The sequence below is a fragment of the Protopterus annectens genome, chromosome 6.part0 (assembly GCF_019279795.1).
Source record: "Protopterus annectens isolate FY-2018-M chromosome 6.part0, PAN1.0, whole genome shotgun sequence".
NCBI lineage: Eukaryota > Metazoa > Chordata > Ceratodontiformes > Protopteridae > Protopterus > Protopterus annectens.
Window position 1 is genome coordinate 1,931,173,819 of NC_056737.1, and position 23,479 is coordinate 1,931,197,297.

The following is a 23,479-nucleotide window of genomic DNA, read 5'->3' on the forward strand; positions in this document are numbered from 1 at the left end:
TTCTGTGCCTCTGCTGGACAGTGGCACAGGCAAATAACTTTCTTGGGTGACATAAGTTATGGAACCTTGCTGGCTAGGCTTACGTAGGCCCTTGGGCCGATGCCTAGTACCTACCTATGAACATCTTGTTTTATCTTTCGGTCTTTGCCTTGCGACTGGATATATAGTTTTTTTTGTAAAACCTATTGGGTCACTTTCCAGAAGTTGGTGGAGTACCTCTGAAGCCATATTCTTTGCTACTGCAACTCCTGTTTTAGCAAACCAGTATTCCTGGTCTTTATCCACCATTTTTCCTGCACTCCTTTCTTTTGATGACGTCCTGGACGTCAGCATTCCACCACTAACTTTCCTTAGGTACTTTATTTCCATATCTGGCTCAGTCACACATCTGTTCTGTAGTCCTAACACATGCTATTTTGAGGCGCTGCCATTCTTTTTCAACTCCACCTATTTCTTGTTGGGGGCGCTAGAGCCCAGAGTAATTTCTTGAACTGCTGTATTTTCTCTCCAGTCAACTTCCAGGTCTTCAGCCTGGTCTTTGTTAACCTTATAGTCTTCGCTGACCACTGCTTGCAGCTGGGTGTAGCAATCGTGGTTTATGCTGTGGGTAGAGTGTTTCACTGGGGATGACTTTGCAATCATGGATTCTACCCCAGCTCCTCCTTCTTACTATGCGAAAGTCTAACTGTAAAGAAAATTGCTACAAGAAAATGGGGGGGGGGGGGGGGACAAGCAGCAAAAAAGAAATAACCAGACCTTGGAAGTAGGAAAAAGCGCAGTTGAGCAAATAAACCTACCATACAGCTGAGATTTGAATGATCACTGTTTCATTAGCCTTGGCTACATACTGCCAAGAACAGAATAGTCTGCTAGCTTCCAAAGCATCAGGGCACCTTCCACACATCCAAACCAGTCAGCTCAAGCTGAGTTGACGTGCTAAGCCCTTCAAAGCTTGCCAGGAACAATAAATATTCACCTTCACACTCCGGCATAAATAACACACAAAAAAAGAAGAGGAATCGAGCTGTGATCATCCAAACATCTACTGCGATGGTATGTTTACTTGCACAACTGTATGCCGCAGTACCCCTCATTACATTGGTAGATCACTCTAGCTTACTACATTTGGGACGTGGAAGGGAAGGGTCCAGGAGCCTCTGAAGAATGGCCCTAGGAAAGCCTGATCTAGTCCTAGAAAAGGAAACAAGCCTGTCATGCCTTGTAAAATGTAAGCAGAGGACTAGGTTGTTGCTTCTAGAATAAAGCCCTTTCCAAAAAGCTAAAGATGAAGCCAAAGCCCTGGTACAGTGGATGTTGACCTTGCCTGAAATAGTTCTGTTGTGTTGAGTATAACAAAAGGTAACAGTCCAAGACAAGCATTGGGAAATGGTCCGTTTTGGCACATGCTGTCCTGTCTTACCTTCACATGAAATGAACTGATCTGAAGATGTGAAAGATACTGTTCTGTCAAGATAGTAATGGAGATGTCTGTGGACAGCCAAGTTATGAAGTATCCACCCCCCACCCCCATTTTTAGGTCCGGGAAAAAGCAGGGAGAGGGATAGCGGAGAATTTGGTTTAAAGTAAAGTAAACTCAGATACCACTTCAGTCATAAAAGAGGGATTAGTGCTCAAAGAAACCCCACCTCTGTGGAAAATGAGATAGGGTTGACTCACTATAAGAGATGGCAACTCAAGATGCTTTTCTTAGAGGTGAAAGCAATCAGTAAAAACAGTTTTCTATGTTAAAAACCCAAGTCAGACAGCTAGCTGGCGCAAATGGAGCAAGTGTTAGCTTCAACACAAAATTAAGATCCCAACAAGAAACCACCAGTTTTCTTGGAGGCTTTTTATGCAAAACTCCTTGTAAAGGCGTTCTGAAATTAGCATGAGAGGAGGATCCATGGGTAGACATGTTGAAATGGCTGATAAATGAACCTTGATGGAATAGTAAGAAAGACAATAGGACATTAACTCACACAAATACTGTAAAACCAGAAAACTACCACCCTTGAATGGGGTGCTGGTTATGCCAATATATAATTTTCCACTAGCAGGCTTTCTTGCTTCCATTAGTACTTGCTGCACACCCTCAGTAAGCAAGTGCCTAAAGGGACTTAAGACCCTATCTTCCAGGCAGTCAGCCAAAGCTGACTGGGGTTGGGGTGCATCATGCACCCTTTATCTTCTGTGAATACATCTACGCTGAATGGAAGCTTGTGGTAATTGCCCTTGGCCATTTCCAAAAAAAAAAAAAAAAAAAAATTGGGAAAACCACTGCCTGGGCCAGAAGAGAGTCACAGTAACTTTTGGGAAATCATTCTGAATCTTCAGAAGTATCCTGGATAATCAGTGAAAAGGGTGGAAACGCACTGAGGAACACTCCTATCCAAGTAAAGGAAAAGGTATCCATCATCCAGACCTTCTTGCATCAAGTCCTGGATCAGAATATTCCCAGGTGATATGTCTACTTGAGGAGCTCCTCATACATGGAACAAATCTTGGAACATCCCATGATCTAGTTTCCATGCGGAATGGTCTTCACTTGTTTTGCTCAGCTTGTCTGACACACAACTGTGCTCCAATGGAATGCAGGATGCCTGTAGAGAGACTGTGCTGTGAAGCTACACCCCAAATTAACTGGCTCTCCCTTGCCTGCTGATGTATCACAACTGCTGCATTTCCTATAACAATTTTAAGAAATCCAGGGGACCAAAGAGGATTCAGTATATTGAGTACCCTGAAGAGGGAAAGAATCTCTTTTAAATTTATGTGCTTGTGTCTGTCGCTGGTGTCCTACAGAATGCACTTTTACATCACTCCAGAAACTGCTCGGCAAGAAAGTCCAGCATGTCTTTGGTGACTGACTGCTTTGGAACACGGAAGGAGAAAGGGAAAAGTACAGTTTTGTACCTACCATAAATGTAGATGTTCGAGGATCCACATTGCTGCAGTCATAACCTGTGGGTAGTCTGCTGTCCTCGGTCGGCCCGAATACCAAAGAGTTAGGCTGGCGTCGGTCATGGTCACCCGGAGCCGACGTCAGTACGTAGTAGTACTTAAGCGCATGACCGACGCCATATCCTCAGTCTTTCTTGACCCAGATGTCAGAAGGCCTTAAAAAGGAAAGGCCAGAGCCAAAATAGTAAATGCCCAACAACCCCAAGTGAGAAAATAACAATTATCCCAAAGGAAAAAACAGCAACCTCAAACTAAAGAGGGGAAGGAGGGAGGGAAAATAGGACTGCAGCAATGTGGATCCTCGAACATCTACATTTATGGTAGGTACAAAACTGTAATATGTTCTTCGTCTCACATTGCTGCAGTCATAACCTGTGGGTAGAATCCCAAAGCAAAGGAAAAGAGAGGCTGGCAAATTAAAAAGCATTAGGAGCTGCTAACATGCCCTGTAAAACTGCAGTGGCAAACCCAGCCCTAGACTTGGAATAAAGAGGGAGATGGTAATGCTTAGTAAAAGTGTGTACTGAACTCCAAGTAGCTGCCTCCAAAATATCCTTAGTAGCTACCCCCCTCAAAAATGCAGTAGATGTGGCAGTAGCCCTAGTGGAATGAGGTCTGATCCCAGCAGGAACATTCTTCCCATGATGAGAATAACAAAAAGCAATACAATGACCAATCCACTTAGAAATAGTTTGCTTTGAAACAGCTTTCCCTTGAGAAGCCAGAGCAAAAGAAATAACTGTTGAGTCTGCCTGAACTGTTTAGTTCTGCTCAAATAATAACGTAGCTGCCTGTGAATGTCCAAAGAATGCAAAACTTTTTCCCCCTTATTTTGGGGATCAGCATAAAAAGTAGGCAAATGAATAGACTGGTTCAAGGCCACATTAGAAATCACTTTAGGCATAAAAGTAGGGTTAGTACGCAAAGACACCCTATCCTTATGAAATACCAGGAAAGGTTCAACTGCCATGAGTGCCTGCAATTCAGAGACCCTCCTAGCAGAGGTAATGGCCAACAAAAAAGCAGTTTTCCAAGACAAAAACTTCAGCTCAGACGTAGCTGCAGGTTCGAAAGGAGGTAAAGTAAGCTTCAACACAAAATTGAGATCCCAGGAAGGAGTAGGAGCTCTACGTGGAGGTCTTATATTTTTTGCCCCTCTAAGAAATTGCTTAAACAAAGGATGAGAAAATAAAGGAGGGTCACAATCATAGTGAGCAGAAATGGCTGCAGCATGAACTTTCAGAGGAAAATGACAAACCCTTGTCCAGTAATTCAGTAAGGTACTGTAGCGTAAAACTCAAATTAGGTACTGAGACATCAAAGCCCTTTGCTGTGCTCCAAAGAAAAAATCTCCTCCATTTATCAGCATAAACTTTTCTAGTACTGGGCCGCCTGGCTTCCAAAATGACATCTAAAACCTGTTGAGGAAGCTGAGACCCCACAGGCTCTAAAACAGAATACGCCAGGCTGTTAGATGCAGGGACTGCACCCTGACATTGAGCAAATGATTGCTTGACCGACAACAAGTGAGGAATCTGTGGCAAAGGCCAAGGAGGCTCCTGAATTAAACTTCTCAGCAGAGGATACCAGTGCTGACGTGGCCAATCTGCTGCTATTAGAATCATGCAAGGCTTGTCCCGCCTGACTTTCAAGAGTACCTTGGGAAGGAGAGGCAGAGGAGGGAAAGCATAGACGTGAAGGTTGTTCCAACTGAAAGATAGAGCATCCACTTTCCAAGCTTTTGGGTGAAACATCTTTGTGCAAAATTTTGGTAGTTGGAAATTTAGTGGAGAAGCGAACAGATCTATGTCTGGAGTTCCCCAAGCCACTGTGAACTGTTGGAATACCTGAGGATCCAATTTCCACTCGTGGGGGTCCACAATTTGTCTGCTCAATACATCTGCTAGGGAGTTCTGTGCTTCTGGCAGAAACCGTGCTTGAAGAGTGATGTGCGAACTCAGAGCAGTCTCCCACAATATCATTGCTTGTCTGCAAAGAGGGTAAGAATGGGTTCCCCCCTGCTTGTTGATGTACCACATGACTGTTGTGTTGTCTGTTCGAATCAACACCTGTCCTGGTTGAAGTAGGTCCTTGAAGGCCATCAGGGCAAATTGGACTGCTAACATCTCCTTCATGTTGATATGCAAATGTTGTAGTCTGGGAGGCCACGTGTCTTGAAGCCATTTCCCATTGAAGTGTGCTCCCCAAGCCAAGTCAGAGGCATCTGTCGTTATGATCTGACTCGCCTCTGGTCGGGTCACAGAGAGTCCCTTGTTTAGGTGACATTCCTGCGCCCACCACAAGAATTCCACCACAAGAATTCCTTCTGGATGCAAGGTATTATCCGAATGACAGTGTCCAAATCGTGGCAGTGTTGAGTCCATACAGTTTTGAGATACCATTGTAGCTTCCTCATATGCAGTTTGGCATTGGGAAGTACTAGAATGCAAGATGCCATGAACCCCAAGGCTTGAAGGACTGTCCTTGCAGTCAGCCTGGACAGTACTGATAACTGCTGGAAGTATAGGTGAAGAGTTCTTTGTTTGTCCGGGGTCAGAAAAGCCATCTGAGAAGCTGTATTCAGTCTCACACCCAGAAAGCACATGTCCTGAGAGGGTACTAGACTGGACTTTATTTCGTTCACAGAATACCCTAGGCACCTTAAAACTGCCATTACATACTGCAGATGTTGAAGTAACTTGTCTTTGTCTTGAGCAAGAATCAGGCAATCGTCCAGATAAGGATAGATTTGTATTCCCCTCTGTCTGAAGAAAGCTATTACAGGAGCCAGAACTTTTGTGAACGCCCTGGGCGCAGTAGATAAACCAATGGGCAATGCAGAGAACTGATAATGAGAAGTACCAGCCCGAAATCGCAGGAATCTCCCGCAGCTGGGCCTGATAGGAATGTGAAGATAGGCCTCTGAGATCCAGGGTTACCATCCAGTGATCTTTGCCTAGCATAGGCAGAAGTTGTTGTAATGTTAACATCTTGAACTTTGGAATGTCTAGGTAGGTATTGAGAATGGATAAATCCAGAATTGGCCTCCAAGTGTTTCCTTTCTTTGGCACTAGGAATAGATGGGAATAAAACCCTAGGCCTACTTCTGACGGAGGTACCACCTGGATAGCTCCCATCTGGAAAAGCAAAGAAATTTGCTCCTGAGCCTCCAGCCTTTGCTGAGGAGGCACATCCGGCATGCCTTTGAAAGGAGGAAAAGTGTGAAAGTAAAACTTGTAACCTTGGTTTATTATTTCCAACACCCATTTGTCCTGGGTGACCAAATGCCAGTATTGTTTGAAAAGTGCCAACTTTCCTCCTAGAGGAGCTGCCAGAAAAGAAGGATCTGGCAGCTGAAGATACAGGTCATTGGGTCTGTTTACGAAAAGGCTGACCCCTGCCCTCACCAGAAGACTGTGCAGGAGAACTCAAAGTCCTAGGTCTGAAAGAACCCCGAGCGTGAGCCCTGCCTCCACCACGTCTAGACCTGCCCTTAGACTGAAAATCCGAAGAAGGGTAGGACCATCCTCTAGCAGGCCAATTCCTGCTAAACTTAGGGGGGCTGCACCTGCAAAAAATCCTTGACCGTCTGCATAGACTTAGCTTTATCTTCCATCTTTTTCAAAACTGACTCCACCGGAGAACCAAAAAGAACTTCAGATTGAAGAGGAGCATCCAAAATCCGAGCTTTAACATGCTCTGACAAATTTTGATCCTTAAGCCAGGCATGTCTACGAATAACTGAACCAGTAGCAGCCACCCTGGATGAAGCCTGAAGAGCATCGAAACCACACTGCAAAGAATGTTTTCCAACTTGATCTGAAGCATGAACCAACTCCTGCAATTCCTTACACTCTATACCCTCAGATAAAGCATCCACCTTAGATTTCAATTGGCCTAACAAAAAGTTCTGATACTTCAGCATATGAAACTGGCAATTTAAAGCCCTCATAGCTAATGTAGAAGAGGTGTACACTTTTTTCCCCCACCTATCCAACGATCTAGAATCTTTATCCAAAGGAACTGGATTCTTAAGCACAGAAGCCCCGACACCCTTCGGCCCTTGAATAATAGTTTCCGGGTCAGCTCTAGGACTCTTATACAAATATTTATGTGCTTCTGGAACCCTGTAATATCTGTCTGGCTTGACAGGGGCTGGGGGTAAAGAATCAGGATTAAGTGAAGCTTCAGAAAAAACATAGCCAAAGGCCTATGTTGTGGTAAAAAAAATTCCCTAAGCCTTTTTCGAGAATCTGAAAAATCCTGACCTTCCCACTTGAAATGTTCCCTCATGGAATGTAAAGTTTCAGAAAAGGAAAAATCCTCTGGAGGAGAAGCAGGAGGACAGGAATCCTCTGCATCCGAATCTGAATAGGGAGGGTAATCCTGAATATCCTCAGCTGAGGACTCAAGAGTAGTCTGAAGAATGCTCCATTCCCTCTAAATCTGTCTCCACCCTAGGCCTCTTCTCTGGGGGGGGCATAGATCCCCTGATCAAAGTAATCAAATCCTCTGCCATTTTCAACATATGTTTTTTAGGAACAGAAGCTGAAGAACTAGGGCTATGGCCAGTACCAGTAAGACCAGGTTTAGCCTTAGCATGGCCTTTAGCCACTGAGGTAGAAGGCCTAATAACCTTCTGTAAGGATGGAACTACAGATACCAGAGAAGCACCCTCGGCCTGGCCTAACTCCTGAGAGGCCAACTCCTGCAAAAGTAAAGGTTCCCCCTGGGATTCAGCCGAGACCTCGGCCGGATCCACAGATTCAACCGGAGGTTCCATAGAACTGGCGTCCGCAACGGACGACTCATCCGGTTTAGACCTTAAAGATTTATCTTTACGTTTTTTAGCGGTAGTCGGAGGATCGACGGCATGTTGTAGTTACACCGCTTACCGAAAACAAGCCTGGCACAGTCTAATCTTCGTTTAATGGTGCGCTTATTAAATCTAGCGCAAAAGCGACACCCGACTACGTTGTGTTCAGGCCCCAAGCAAGGAATACAGAGAGAATGATAGTCCCCATGAGGTATCAGTTTCCCACAAGAAATACAATTATTAACTTTTTCTGACATCCGGATTAACTTGAGGCAAGAAAAGACAAAAATTTTCCCCAACGGGGTACTTAGCCCAACTTGGTCTTCGGTCTGAAACTTGATAATTGAAAATTTCAGAACGCCGAACGGCACTTGCAAACGCTGCTTCTGCTTCGGACCACGCGGCAAGAAAGACTGAGGATATGGCGTCGGTCATGCGCTTAAGTACTACTACGTACTGACGTCAGCTCCTGGCGACCATGACCGACGCCAGCCTAACTCTTTGGTATTCGGGCCGACCGAGGACAGCGGACTACCCACAGGTTATGACTGCAGCAATGTGAGACGAAGAACATCCTAGCTTTAGGAGAAGTTTGTTGTCTCCAACTGACTTCTCTTCTGACAAATCCCAGCAATGGAATGTTGATTCTGGGATCAGACATGAGTATCTTTCTCATGTGGTATCTTGCCAGTGATATCAGGAGACTCTTTTATGCCATGAGATGCAAACTCCTGAGGTATTCCCATCCAGTGACGAAAGTTTGAGTGGAAAACCTTAGAATTAGATCTATATAAAGATCCCTTTTGAACTGACATGTCTAGCAAACACCCAAAGAACACAACCCTGTGTGAATGAGTCAAAAAAGGACCTTTGAATGTTCTCTAGGAATCCCAGCTTGTGTAAGAGATCTCTCAAGTAAGAGATTCCTGACATTTTGAAAAACAACTCAGTAAAAATAAGCAACTTGCCTAAATATAGAATATGGATACCCTGTAGCCTGCAATCAGCTATAATAGCAGCTAGACACCAACATTCTTGGTGCAGTGGACAGTTCAAAGAGCAAGACAGATAACTGATAATGTGATCCAGATGCACAAAAAAACCAAGAAATGCCTGAAGTCCAGATGAATAGTGATGGATGAGGTACTTTAATGTGGAAGAAAAATTAACAGGTTGCGAAGTGACATTCTGAACTGGTCTTAAAACATTCTTTCTGTCACTAAAAACATTCTTGAATAAAAACTTTTCCCAACCAGGGAAGGAGGGGAAAGAATCGGTTCTATGACACCCTGGGACAGCATGTGTTGAGGGGCAGGGGAAAATAAGAGTTTGGTGTACTCTGGTGGATAAGGAATTACCCCTCACTGCCATACGTAACTTTGATGAATGATCTTCAGATCACAACTCATTAGTCTGAAACTATCTGAAGCAAGAGGGAAAAGTTGGAGATTCTGACATTCTGGAAAAGAAAAGACTACCATGGTTGAAGGGGGAGGCCAGAACAAGGTCCCTTAACAACTCACACTGACTTGAGACTGTTCTTTATTTTCGGGGCTGTCCCTACATTCTTTCTGCCCCCCCCCCACCATTTTTCCTAAAACGTCTGTTTACCCACATTTTGTTGAAACTGTATTTTGTTTTATTTTGCCAATACAGTATGAAGGGTTAGTGAATCTCTCCCAAAACTTGGAAAAGGAGGATTGAAAAATGTTAAAAGATTCCCTGTATTAACTTATTCCTTTCGTCACACTTCTTGACCATCTTTGCAGCAAATGAACCAAAAAACTAAATCTCTATCCAAAGGAGACCATCTCATTTTTCATATCCTCCGAGAGGTTCCAAGAACACAGCCATACAAAACTCCTCAAAACAGTACTTCTTCCAGGGATATGGACATTGGTAAAGTCACACCTAATTTAAGTAATGAGTGGTGACTTGTACAATGGAAGAAACTAAATTACCCAAAGCAATTTTTCATCACAAAAAGAAACTGCAGACAAAACATTCCTCATACTTTTCACAGTTGGACAGAATAAACTTTAAAACTTGAGTCTGGCAATTAAAAATTTTGAAAATACTAAGTTGCAAAAGCAGACTTCTTTCCCATTTTTATCAATAATCTTCACATCCTATGGCTTGTGCTGTACTTATAAATATGCCTGAAACAGTCAAAGAATGTCTTCTCTGTACTTGTATTATAACTGCATATTATTTTTTTGCTATGTGCCTCCTGTACTACAGTTTCCATTTGCTATTTGCTGTTTTAGAACACAAGACCTCTATGTTTGTCGTACTCCAAATATGCTCATCATGTATTTCTATGTACTGGAGCTTTTCTCCTCAGGTCTCCACTGAGAATGGGCCACTGGTTCAGTAGGACCAACCCAGTTAACAAATGTCAAATAAAAGAATGATCTGAATTAATCCCAGTGCTGTTAAACATTTGGTTAACTAAAACTATAGCTGTTGGGTCAAGTTTAAGAAGAGTATACAAAAACGTAAAAAGCCTGAACTTTATACACATTTTATATGCCTTTTTAGGGGTAGCAGGCCGACTCTTGTTTCAGAGCCAACAGAACTGTGAGAAGGACTGAGGGTTCTGGAGATTACTTCTGCAACATATCATAGTACTTCATAAGGGACTGAGAAACCTCAGTGTTCTCACACTCAACACTGGTACATTCTGGAAATAGTCAGAGAAACAAACCCACCCCAAGGGAGATTCAGAAACTGAGCTCTCATCAGAGTCTAAATCAGAAAATTGAGGAGGAAATCCTTATCTGTCCATATTCAGAAGCTCAAATATCTTCAGGAAGAGGCATCTCTGTGGGAACTGTAGTTTGTTCAATGACCTTTCCTGGAGAGAACAAGCAGCAAGAACCAGTAAAAAGTTAGTCTTTAAAAGTCATTTTTTCACTCACTCACACGGGGGGCACTTTTCTAGCCCCAAAAAGGTGAAACACACACGCTTTCTACACAAAAAACATGTTTTTCATTTACTTTAAACAACTTATAAACTGACAGGAAAAGTGCACTCCTGTTAAAAAGCACAGTCAAGTCTTGTTACAGTCTTCCTAAACAGGAAGGTAAAATAATGTTTTTCCCAAAGACAACTTATTTGCCCGGCAAAGAAAGAGCACAAGCCAATGCTTCCTCTAAAGCCTGGAGAGGATCACTTTCTTCAAACAGCAGAAAAGGTCTGTAGTGCTCGACTCCTCAAGCTTACTGAAGGTTTAGGTGCATGAAGGTCCCCTAAAACATTGGAAGTTGGTGGGATGCTATATCCTTGGCAGGATACAACCCATATAGCTAAAGCTACTTCACCAATGATCAATATGGATGATCATCAATTATTACCAGGATTAAGACAGCATTAAAAGGATAAATAGAAAAGCGGAAGACTCTGGCAAACAAATGATACAATGTCACAAGTTCTGTGTAACAGATTATGCAGTAGGGCACAGGGTGAGGAGATGCGGTATACCTTGGCAAGAGTGGAAAGGATTTAGATATAACCCTTAAGCAATCTAATAAGTTAACGAGTTGGAACAAAGAATGGTCATTGTAAGGATCACCGCTGCATTATAAGTCATAGAATGTGGAAATTAGGTCACTGGCAAATGTCTATCTTTCTGAACACTTACACCCTCTGCCATTTAAGCTGCAACCACCCTTGGCCATTATTGTACAGAGAATACATCCCTCTTAGAATGGATGGTGAAAAGTGAACGAACTCCAAGCGACATCAAGAAGACAACTTTCGAGAGAAACTAGAACTCACTCTCATAAATGCTTGATCCTTAAACAAAAACAGCAGCTCTCCACAGGCAAAACGGCAGCTCAGGGGTATGGCAAGTAGAGCTGATAATCACCAGAAGGACCCTTTAAAACACAAAAAAAAAGTCTGCTGTACTAACCTATCCAAGGACAAAGAATTACTCAGTGTAAATGACAAAGAATCCCTCTTAAATTTACTTTTCTAGGTGGTACTGAGCCACCTGTTGCCTCTCCCAACAGAAAAAAAAAAGACCGGTCTGAGATTTGCATATCAATGGAATAGCTAAAGCCTGGATCAGCTATATATCTTGAAATAAGACAGGGTAACTAATGCAGCAGAGGGAAACTTTCAAACCAAAAGTGAGAACCTTATCCAATCCTGTTTTGCAAGCAGCTTTGTGGACTTAAAAAATCTCTGCACATGGTTTAACACTTGAATTAATCACTACAAGAGGAAGCAGACATTTGGCCAAAGATGTGTACTTTCCATAGGACCACACTACAAGTTACGAAAGCCCCCCCCCCCCCAATCAAAACCCAAATGGCTGAAAAACAGGACCCATATGAATGAGCTATCACTTTCTAAAAGCATTTACTAGAACGTGATTAACAATGGCATGGGGGGCATAAGCCCCTCATGTCCTGTTGCAGAGAACAGGACCACAACAGGACTGCACTCTCATTGAGAGCAAAAATAATCTCCCAAGTGCATGACATACAAAACAATATCTGTACGCACCCCCCCCCCCAAAAGAACACACGTATGCACACACACCTTGCTAGCTACTATACTGAAAGGTTTACGTCGTCTTAACTGCATTACCTATTTTCACAACCTAACCAATACCCTCTTTCACAAACAGTACTTCCTCTTATCCACAGAAAATCCTTCCTTCCTCCCACCCTTCTCAAGTCCATTATTTCAGTTCCCTGTAGTTACTTTATGTATCCACAGCATGTCTTTTCTACTTTCTTTGCTTCTAGAGAGGAACCCCAGAGTCTTTTGTTGTAGTATTCTCCTCAAAGAAACGCCTGACAATCCTAGTGGCCCTCTTTGCACTCCACCCTTACGTCACAGGAAACAACTGTGCATGCCCAGTGCCAGCAGTCAAAAGATGCTTAAAAATGATGGACCACCGCTTCTTGATCAATGCTTTCAGTAGGAAAAGTGAGACCATGAAAAAAATTACAATAAAAGTGCATGTGCTCAGTGCATTAAGTTTTTTTTTGGGGGGGGGGGGTGCTATAAAGTTGACAGTAACCCCAAGAGATCAAAATCATGCAGGAATCTAACCTGGGTCAGTAAAAGGAAGCTTTGGTAGCATTGGCTGTCGCATCAAGAAGAGGAAAGACAAGTTATTCATGTAGACTGCTTCCTCAACCACGGACCAAGACAACTTCCCAGGCATCAGCAACTATACAACCCACCCACCTCTTCCCACCCCATCAACCCCACAACTCAACCACCCCTTCTTACCCGGTCTCATTCAATTCCAAATTGCAAGGATATAATGTGCAACAAACTTTACAGAAGGAAATTTTCACACACAAACTTGAGTGAAACACTCACTTTTTTAATAACGGCTTTATTCTTTTTAGGGTTCGCAGAGAACTGTTCTACAAAAGAATAATGCACACTTCACTGGATCATCACTTCACCTACTGGCATATCTTTGAGCTGAGAAAAACGAGTAACTTAGTTAAAATCTAATAGGACAAAGGAAAAACGTGCACAGACAATAACGAAGACATACCGACCTAGTGTCAAACTAGTAAATCTAGTGTTGCAAGGCAGCTAACAGATACACAACTTTGATACTTACTCTGAAGTAGCTTGTTTCACATCCATTTCAAACCAATGAAATAAGCATAGTCTCCCCTTCCTCTAACAATCTTCTGCCCAGAGACTGACCTACTGTTCTTTACAGGATTGTGTATTTAGTTGCTTAGACTTCAATAACCATTCTTGCTTAAAATAAACAGCAGCCAACACACACCTATAACCAAATTGCTCCACCCACTTCTGTTTTGGCAACTCCAAAATCCTTCAACCAAATCAGTCTCCAAAGTAGGGCCTCTGAAACATTTTAGGTAACAAAATGTCTGCATACCCACATTCCATGTCACAAGTCTCAAATCCAGGCCACTGCAGCCTCTACTCCTTTACTCTGCTTAGGATGGGAGATCACCGTCAAGGTGAACCAACGACAAATTCCTCCTCTGCAGCCAAGTAGGGTACCTATGCCAAACATTCTCTTCTGGAATGCTTCTTACCAAATGTCAGACACTGCACTATTTTATATTGACCTGTTAACGGTTACCTTAAGATGGTCAGTCACATCACAGATCCTGGTACTACTCCAGGGGACTAAACAAAATGACATCTAATCAATCCCACCAGTCAATTACTGCCAAAACCTATCTTCCCGATTCCATTCAACCAGTTTCCTAATCAGCCTTTCTATAAATCAGCGTCAAATGACGTACAGAAATTTAGCCAAAATGATATTAACAGATTTGGTCAAAATTCTGACCAAAAATGAAGCAAGTCGCATTCCAGGATACATTTATCAAAATGAATGAAAGAAGTTAAAGTAACCAAAATCTGCCTATAGCCTCAAACATCAGTTTCTCCATCTACCAATACAAGGCAAAAAACACCTTAAGACATTCATTTCCACACAGCACACTAGCCACAGTTACATAACCAAGGACCCATTACTTAGAAGCACACTTTAAAATCAGTATATCACATTGTTTGAGAAAAAGAATAATCAACCACCCCCTCATCAGTTTCAGCCTCCCCAAACTAATCACTATTTCTCTGTCCCGTACTTTCATCCTTTCCTTTTCCCCAGCTACTCTCATTTACCTGCTCAACTAGTCTATAGAAAGTTCAGCAGTCTCAGGAAAATTTTTCTTCTATTGTTTTGTTTTATATTCTGACTATTTTAGCATTTTAAATCAGCCTGATACGTTATAGCTTTACTAGGTTTGTAAATGATATACCCTTATCTTGGACTACCTAGATTAATGCGAACTGTATTTTTGTGTCTGGAGCTTTTCTCCCAGTACCTCCTCTGAAAAGGGTTCACCCCCAGTCAGACTTACCCTAGTTAACAAATGTCTAAGTAAAAATAAAAGCCAAGCACTGACCTGGAATGTTCGTGGACTGCCACCAGAATTGTATCTCACCACTAGGCTAGCTTTGTTTTCTTTTTCCACAATTTCAAAGCTCCCTTCCTTCCACTTGGTGGTACCCATATCCAAACACTGAAGTCTTATGGGGCCAGACACCTTCAGAAGAGCCATGACTCCCTTGAAGCTTAAGGTTCTTGGTTTCTGGGCAGTGTAAACTTCAGAGAGCAACCTGTAAAACAAAGGAAAAATGAAACTTTAATTGCAAAGTATGTAGCACACACACATATGCACTAAACAGACTATCACCCTCTCATTCATCAACTCCAAGTCCCTAATATCACTAATTTACCTCATTTCACTAACCCAGGAACATTCAGACTCCACTCCCCATTTTTGTCTAATACATACAGCCATAGGCCATCAAAGGCAAACAGACAGTACTTCCAGAAGCTATAATCTCCCCTGAATAGCCTATGTAGAAAGAGGAAGAAGTTAAAAGTAAGACCAGCTCTAAAGAAAATAAGATCAGAAGAAGCCATAATAGAAATAATCAAGATGTTGGGTGAAGATGGGGATTGAGTAACTGATTCAGATCAGGATGCAGTACAACTGAACCAATGTTTGCAACAAGAGAGACAGTTGAGAAGATGCTAGAGACCAGGACAGTTCAACTGGACATTCCTAGACTTGGAGAAGGGATATGACAAGATCCAAATAAAGCTGTTTTAACCAGTCATGCAATGGTTCAATGTCTTAGAAAGATTGGTAGAATTAGTGCAGGCTATGCACGAACATTTGGACTCACAGAGGAGTTCCTGGTGGGAGCTGTTGAACATCAGGGTTCAGCTCTGTGTTCATACTAGTGACAGAGCACATCAGCAAATGAGTCTGGGGGGGGGGGGTCAAAGCAGCCGTATACAGGCAATACATGCAGCCTCTGAACACAAATTTCGACAAATGATTAGGGAACGGAATGCAAAACTGAAGGCACCAGGGATGAAATGGAGTACAGATAGGAGAACCACCATGGCAGCAAATGGGGGAAAAATCAGAAGAAGCTGAAAACAGAGGAACACATTAACAACTTTAAGTATATGGGAGGGGTAGATAAGGAGAAGGGAAGTGTGAATGAGGAAGTAAAGGCTAGAATCAGGACTGGCACAGTGTTTCAGGGGCAGTGTGTAACAGAAGAATGCCAAAGAAGCTAAAAAAAGACATTACAAGAAATGGCCATCTCAGACTTAGTTTTTCAGCCAGTCTCAGTGTTTCAGGACTTGCTGTAGCCAGTCCAGAGCTTTCAAATGGTTACCATACAAAACAGTGGTGTAAAACAGTACTACTGTATGGTACAGAAACCCAGAAAGTGAAGGCACAGCAGCTTAGGAAATGAGACGATGGAGAAGTGCTTGAGATGAGGTGTAGTATACACACTAAGAAAGACGAAGAAAAGAGGACATCAAGACCAGAAGCGAAGGTGGCAGAGGTCAAAAGAACGAACCGATTATAGTGGTTTGGGCACATGTGCAAGAAAGCCAAAGAGAATATATAGAGAAGATGATTTGGGAGAGACAGTAAGAAGGCAAGAAGAAACAAATAGGTCCAATAAAGAAATGGATGGATTGCATGGGAAAAGACCTTCAACAGTCAGGCATGACCAGTGAAGTAGCAGGCAATTGGCACCGAATAGAAAAATACAGTAGTAGTGCCATGAAGAAAATGTGAAAAATAAGGTTGATGGATTAAGATACAGCCACCTCTATATACGCATTCACAATTACAGATACTCAGTATTTCTCACCATAAAGTACAGTTTTGTACCTACCATAAATGTAGATGTTCGAGGATCTCCATTGCTGCAGTCCTGACATATGGGTAGTCCGCTGTCCACAATCGGCCCGAATACCAAAGGGATAGAACTGGCGTCGGTCATCGGCGCCCGAGACTGACGTCAGTACGTGTCAGTACAAATGCGCATGACGACGCCATATCCTCAGTCTTTCTTGCCTCAGACGTCAGAATGCAAAAAACACCACCCAAAACCCAACCTAAAACAGGGGAAGGAGGAGGAAAATTGGACTGCAGCAATGGAGATCCTCGAACATCTACATTTATGGTAGGTACAAAACTGTACTATGTTCTTCGTCTCCCATTGCTGCAGTCCTGACATATGGGTAGAATCCCAGAGCAACAGAAAAAAGGGAGGCTGGCCAGCTAAATAGCATTAGGAGCTGCTAACATGCCCTGTAAGACTGCAGTGGCAAACCCAGCCCTAGACCTAGAATAAAGAGGTAAATGATAATGCTTTGTAAAAGTATGTACAGAACTCCAAGTAGCTGCCTCTAGAATGTCTTTAGTAGCTACCCCTCTCAAAAAAGCAGTAGAGGTGGCCGTAGCCCTAGTAGAATGAGGCCTGATCCCAACTGGAACATCCTTTCCATGATGAGAGTAACAAAAAGCAATACAATGGCCAATCCACTTGGAAATAGTTTGTTTCGAGACAGCTTTCCCTTGTGAAGTCAAAGCAAAAGAAACAAACAATTGTTGAGATCTTCTGAACTCTTTGGTTCTGCTCAAATAATACCTTAACTGCCTACGTACATCCAAAGAATGCAAAACTTTTTCCCCTTTATTTTGGGGGTTAGCATAAAAAGTAGGCAAATGTATAGATTGGTTCAATGCCACATTAGAAATCACTTTAGGCATAAAAGTAGGATTAGTACATAAGGAAACTCTGTCCATGTGAAAAATCAGAAAAGGTTCCACTGCCATGAGGGCCTGTAATTCAGATACCCTTCTAGCCGAAGTAACAGCCAACAAAAAAGCAGTCTTCCAAGACATAGGTTCATAGGTTCATAGGTTTATACTAGGCTATCTGCCCTAAGGCATTTATAAGCCTAGCCCAAATTATTGTGGCTTACGCCACCCCTTATATGAAAAAATACTGTGCCCATTAGTTTGTTGTGCCTCTGTCCAGCAGTGACCCAGAGATGATTCCCGGGGTAAACCTACGATCTCCCATCCACAGGTCTAGATTTCTCTTGAACAGAGTCAGCGAGGTGCTCTGCCTCACATGGACCGGGATTTTATTCCACAGCATAGGGAGTCTCTGAGTGATAAATCTATCCCTCCAGCACGTCCTATTTATATCCGTGCTAAGGTTTAAGTCGCTTGCTCTAGTGGTTTTGGTGGATTTGGATTTTTTGAGGTGGAGCATGTCCATTAATTCCGGGTTGGACATGGCATTGTATGTCAGGCACATGTCACCTCTGAGCAGACGGTATGCGACTGAATAGAGCTGGAGTTTCTTCAATCTGGCAGCATATGACAGATTTTGGAGTCCCTTTATCCTTTTGGTGAGGAACTTTTGGGGTCTCTCCAATTGCTGCAGATGTCGGGTGAGATACATCCCGAATGGGGCATTGTACTCTATCATTGGTCTGATAAGTGAAGAGTACAGGGGAACAATGACCTCACTAGATCTGGATGTGAATCCCTTCATGATCAGGTGGGCAATGTAGAAGGTCTTTCTAACCACTTCAGCAATGTGAGTGTCAAAAGAAAGGCCACTGTCAACCTGGGTCCCCAGGTCCCTGATAACCTCTTCTGTGCTTAGTGGATTGCCACCTATATTGGTAGCTTGGGGTTACCTTGTTTTTCCCGAAGGGTATGACTATACATCTTTTGGCGTTTAACTTCAGGCCATGGCTCTGGCACCAGCTATCTGTTTCAGTGAGTCCCTTCTGAAGGATATCCGTGTCCGATGCACTTTCCACTATGGCCCAGTTTGCAGCCGCCTGCACACTTTGTCAGCCAAAGTCCTCCCATGTTGGCCTGTACTTCTGAGAAGTAGATGCCAAACAATAGGGGGCCAAGGACCGAGCCCTGTGGGACACCACTTGTGACCGGCTTGGAGTCTGACACAGCGCCAGCAACTCTAACCCTGTGGGTTCTGTCCTTAAGCCAGTTTGCAACCCATCTTGTGACATATGGGTTTACATTTAAGCTGGTAAGTTTTTCTACAATACCCGAGTGGGGTATTGTGTCAAAGCCTTTGCAAGGTCAAGGTAGGCTGTATGGACTGCCTTTCCTCATCAATGGCCTTGGTGACTATTTCAAGAAGTCGACCAAGTTCAAAAGGCATGATCTTCCCTTGACAAAGCCAAACTGGGTCGGGTCCAATGTCTGCAAGTCCCCTATATCTTTGTTTATGAGCTCCATTATGATCCTCTCCATAGCTTTGCAGACTAGACTTGTTAAGCTTATGGGGCGGTAATTACCAGGGTCCGTGAGGCGCCACCTTTGTGGAGTGGGACCACAGTTGCCGTCGCCACTCCTTGGGCACGTATCCTGTGGTAAGGCTGAGATTAAACAGCTGCCTTATGTGCGGGTTTAATTCCTCATTTAGCTCGTGTAGCACACAGCCGGGGACACCATCCGGTCCCATTGATGCTGTGTTTTTAGCTTTAGAGAGAGCAGCTTTCACCTGCGCATTTGAGATGTCCGGGAGGCTACACTCGGCTGGGATAGTTATCTCTCCTTTAGGGGAGAGGGGTGAAGTTTGCACTGAACCTGTCTGCCAGTATGTTGGCAATGTCTGTGGGTTCAGTGATTTTGTATCATTTTGGACTAATTCTGAGCATATCTGTGAGTTTCCACCCAGGTTCCTAACATAGCTGAAAAAGGCCTTATGATTGTCCTTTGAATCCATGGCAATTTTTCTCTCAAAATTGGCCTTAGTTGATTTTATGAGTGCTCATATTTTTTACTAATAATGATCAGGGGTGACTTCCCTTTTATGGATTTTGTTCTATCATGTAATAGCTTTCTCCTCTTATTGTAAAGTTTGTTAATGGCTGGGGTCCACCAGACTGGACGCTTGCCCTTTGTGGAAAGAGTCTTGGTTTTATTTGGGATTGCCTGATCCATGCAGTCCTGGAGGTGTTCATAGAAGGCATTTGTAAGGGCTTCCGCAGCTTGGGTTGTGGTTTCCTCTGACTCAGGGGTCTTGAAGGATACCACACCAGTCTTGAGTAGTGTGAAGTTTGCTTTAGAGAAGTTCTTCACTATGGTCTTTTGTTTGGGGTGGGGCGGATGTGGATTTCCAGTGAGATTAGTTTATGATCAGATCTCACCAATGAGGGATATACTTCGGTGTGGAGCATTTTGTCCCCATGTTTGTGACAATGAGATCTAGTATATTTTCTCCTCTCGTGGGAACAGTGACTAGCTGTTCCATGGCATTTGAATTTATGAACTCCAGGAACCGTTGGGCTAGAAAGTTAGGGCTTGAGTAATGTTCCCAGTCTATATTCGGTAGTTGAAGTCACCCAATATGATGGTGTTTGGAGATACATTTATACCCTCCAGTGTCTTCAGGAAGGCTGTGTGGGGTTCCTGAGTTTGAGAGGGTGGCCTGTAGCATGCTACAATTTGTAGAGCAGTTTTGCCTATGGTTAGTTGCACCTGGATGGTTTCCGGCTTCATGCGTTGCCACCAACCTGGAGGTGTGAGTATCCTTTATGAATATGGATACACCCCCTCCTTTTGTGGAGTGGTCCGGGTTTTGGGGCGGAACGCATGATATGAGGTAAAACCTAATAGTGCCGGGTGCTCTCAGGAGCCTTGAACCAGGTTTCAGTTACAGCACAGACATCGATGTTCTCCATACTGAGAAGGGCCTCGAGTCGTGCATTTTGAGATTTAGACTTCTGGCATTGAGCAGCATTACCCTCAATTTCTTCCCATTTTGTTTTCTAGGGTGGTAGGTTTAGAATTTGAGCCTTGCCTAAAAAGGCACTATGGGGTGGCAAGAGCCTTAGCCAATATCCGGAATCCCAGGGTGACAGGTGCAAGCCGTCCCTTGAAGCAGCGTGGCTTGTCAAGCATGTCATCCCAGGCAGACAGACACTGGATCCCCTTTGAATGACACCAGACATTAAGCCAATTGTTAAAGCTGATCATCTTGTCTCTATATTGTGGCATCATTCTTGGTGAAGGAAGGATACTGCTCAGGGTTAGGGTCATACCTGCCTGGGCTACATAATCAGAGAGCTCCTCTATGTCTCTTTTCATGCAGTCCAGGGAGGTACGTCTCAGGTCGTTCACACCAGCATGGACAATGACTGTGTCATATTTGTACTTGCTGTGGAGTGACCCGAGTGCTTGTGTTATGTGGCGGATTCTAGCGCCCGATAGGCAGCTTACTGTGACCCTCTCCTTGTTCAGCCTGGTGAGTGGGACGTCAGTGTGTCTGACTATGGAGTCACCTATGACAAGTATGTTTGGTGTTGTATTTGGCCTTAAGGGCTGTGACTGCTTTGCGCACTGCTTTTGTGGTTTATGTGTTGCTTGTGGGGAGTCTTGAGGTAGCAGTTGTTTGGGAGTCTGCTTTGGAGGCCTCTGCTGTTTAGGTAAATTTTTACTCAGAGCCTCCGAGTATGTCTTTGTGTGTTTATGTGTTTGATTCAGTGGAGTGGTAGCATTATGTGAGGCTGGTTTTGTGGTGTGTGTAGTTGCCTTCTCCTCCTGTCTGGTCTTGCCAGTCCTGAGTTGAGAGAGCTCAGCCTCCAGTTTGGCTAAATAGCTGCATCTCTCGCAAGTATTTGTGTTATGTGGGAGGAGGAGAGGGTTGTCTGTGTACATGAGGCAGTTATAACATTGCCTCAAGATTCCCAGATTCACCAGCTGGACCGGAGAGGAGATTGACAACTGACCTTTGGACATGCTAGAATAATATTGGGAAATCCTTAATTGAAAACAAGGGCCAGTGGGGAGTGAGGGTGTAGTGCTTTTAATTTTTAGTGCTGACTTATATAATTGCTTTAGTGAGCAAGTGCCAGGTAACTTGAGTGCAATGTGTTACAAGTAACTAAATGCAAAACGACAAACAGTAACTTTCTTTCAAGTGAAACAAGGAAATAAGTACAGTAAGCAATGCAGATATCACTAGTGATCCACAGAAGCTGAGAAGTTGCGTATTAGGTGAATTAGCTTCCAGGGAAATAACAAGCAAACAAACAACAAGCATATAAACAAAGCTAGATTCAGTAGGCCTGGATCTAGTCTATGCTAGAGCAAACAAGGTGAACCAATTTCAGTAAGATACAGTTCAAATATTCAGGCACTATAAACCTTTAACCAGAAAATTCCCAGCTCAGAAGGGCAGAGTCCAGCCTCTTCTCCCACAAGAGTGCAGACCACGAACCTTCTTAATGTAAAATAACTGGCCTGAAGCCCAAGTGCCTAAACCAGAACTAATACACTTGGACACTGGGCTCTCAATCAGCAGTTCCCAACTTAGAAGGATGAAAGCTACCTGTCCTGCCACCACAGTGCTTGCCACAAACCTTCCTAATGTAAAACAACTGGTCTGAAGCCCAAGTGCTTAATCCAAAAGACTTGAATGATAGCGACACTTTAATCAAGTTACAACCAAGCAGTAATACATACCATTGAATACTTTAGAGAATGTCTGGATTAGTGCTCAAGTTACACAAACAAAGCTAGATCCAGCAGGCCCGAATCCAGTCTATGCCACAGCAAACAAGGCGCACCAACTTCAGTAAGAAACAGTTCAGATATGCATGCACTATAAGCCTTTAACCAGAAATTCCCAGCTCAGAAGGGCAGAGTCCAGCCTCTCCTCCCACAAGAGTGCAGACCACGAACCCTCTTAATGTAAAATAACTGGTTTGAAAGCCCAAGTGCTTAAACCAGAATTAATACACTTTTAGAATAACAGACACTGAGCCCTCAATCAGCAGTTCTCAACCTAGAAGGATGTAAGCTACCTGTTCTGCCACAACAGTGCAGACCACAAACCCTCTCAGTGCAAAACAACTAACTGGTCCGAAGCCCAAGTGTTTAAACCAAAAGGCTTAGAATGAGTTACACCAAGCAGTAATAAATACAATTGAGTATTTTAAGATGATGCAAAAGTAAAAAGAAGTAGGTAAAAACCGAAGGACAGTAAAAGCGGATGAAATTTTTTTTTTTTTTTTTTTTTTCTGAACAACTGCTGAGATCAAAGAAACAGATTTGAGTGCTGAAACTAGAAAACTGGCTAGTTACAAGAAAAAAAAAACAAGCTAGAAGGCTTCCCTCAAACACAGAAGGGCTTGGGGCTCAGAAGCCTACAAATAGTCTGTACCACTTAACAAGAAAGGCAGGAAATAAGCTTAATTTTTTTTTTTCTATTTCCCAGATGCTCTCTTTGTACACAGTAGGAGTGCCTGAAATCAGAATATGATCTCACTGCACTCAGTTGAGTGAGCAAATGAGATGGGCCCAGAGGCAGGCTGAGGCGGGCAGTTTCAATGCCACTAAGATTAACACCAAAACAAAACAGGGTGGGTGGGAATAACTGAAGAGCAGAATAACCAGTTAAAAATTCCTTCAACACTCCTTCATACACAGTTTAAATCAATTTAAATACTGTATTTTTTAAAAAAAAGTGCATAAAAGGTACTTAAATTCTCTTATACGTCCAGTTGAATATAACCAAGTTCTTAGCTTGCCAAGCTGAAGTTTTAAAGCAGGAATTATTTCACATGCACCAGTTTAAATATGCAAGGACAGGAAATCAATGAATGTGGCTACCCCCACACCTGTAATTACTAGCAAATAACAAAATTCAGCCAACACTAGCTTTTAGTTCAAGTTACTGAAGAGCAGAATAACCAGTTAAAAATTCCTTCAACACTCCTTCATACACAGTTTAAATCAATTTAAATACTGTATTTTTTAAAAAAAAAAAGTGCATAAAAAGGTACTTAAATTCTCTTA

The 23,479-nt window shown here is 43.1% G+C and overlaps 1 protein-coding gene across 1 annotated transcript in view; it reads right to left on the reverse strand.

The window, feature by feature from the left end:
• USP37 (ubiquitin specific peptidase 37) overlaps positions 1 to 23,479 on the reverse strand; it is a gene marked incomplete in the record, with an annotated part of 1,580,672 nt that overhangs the window by 1,522,808 nt on the left and 34,385 nt on the right. Inside the window, 1 exon segment of the mRNA XM_044075237.1 lies at positions 14,711 to 14,924. Coding sequence (XP_043931172.1) covers positions 14,711 to 14,866 — 156 coding nt within the window.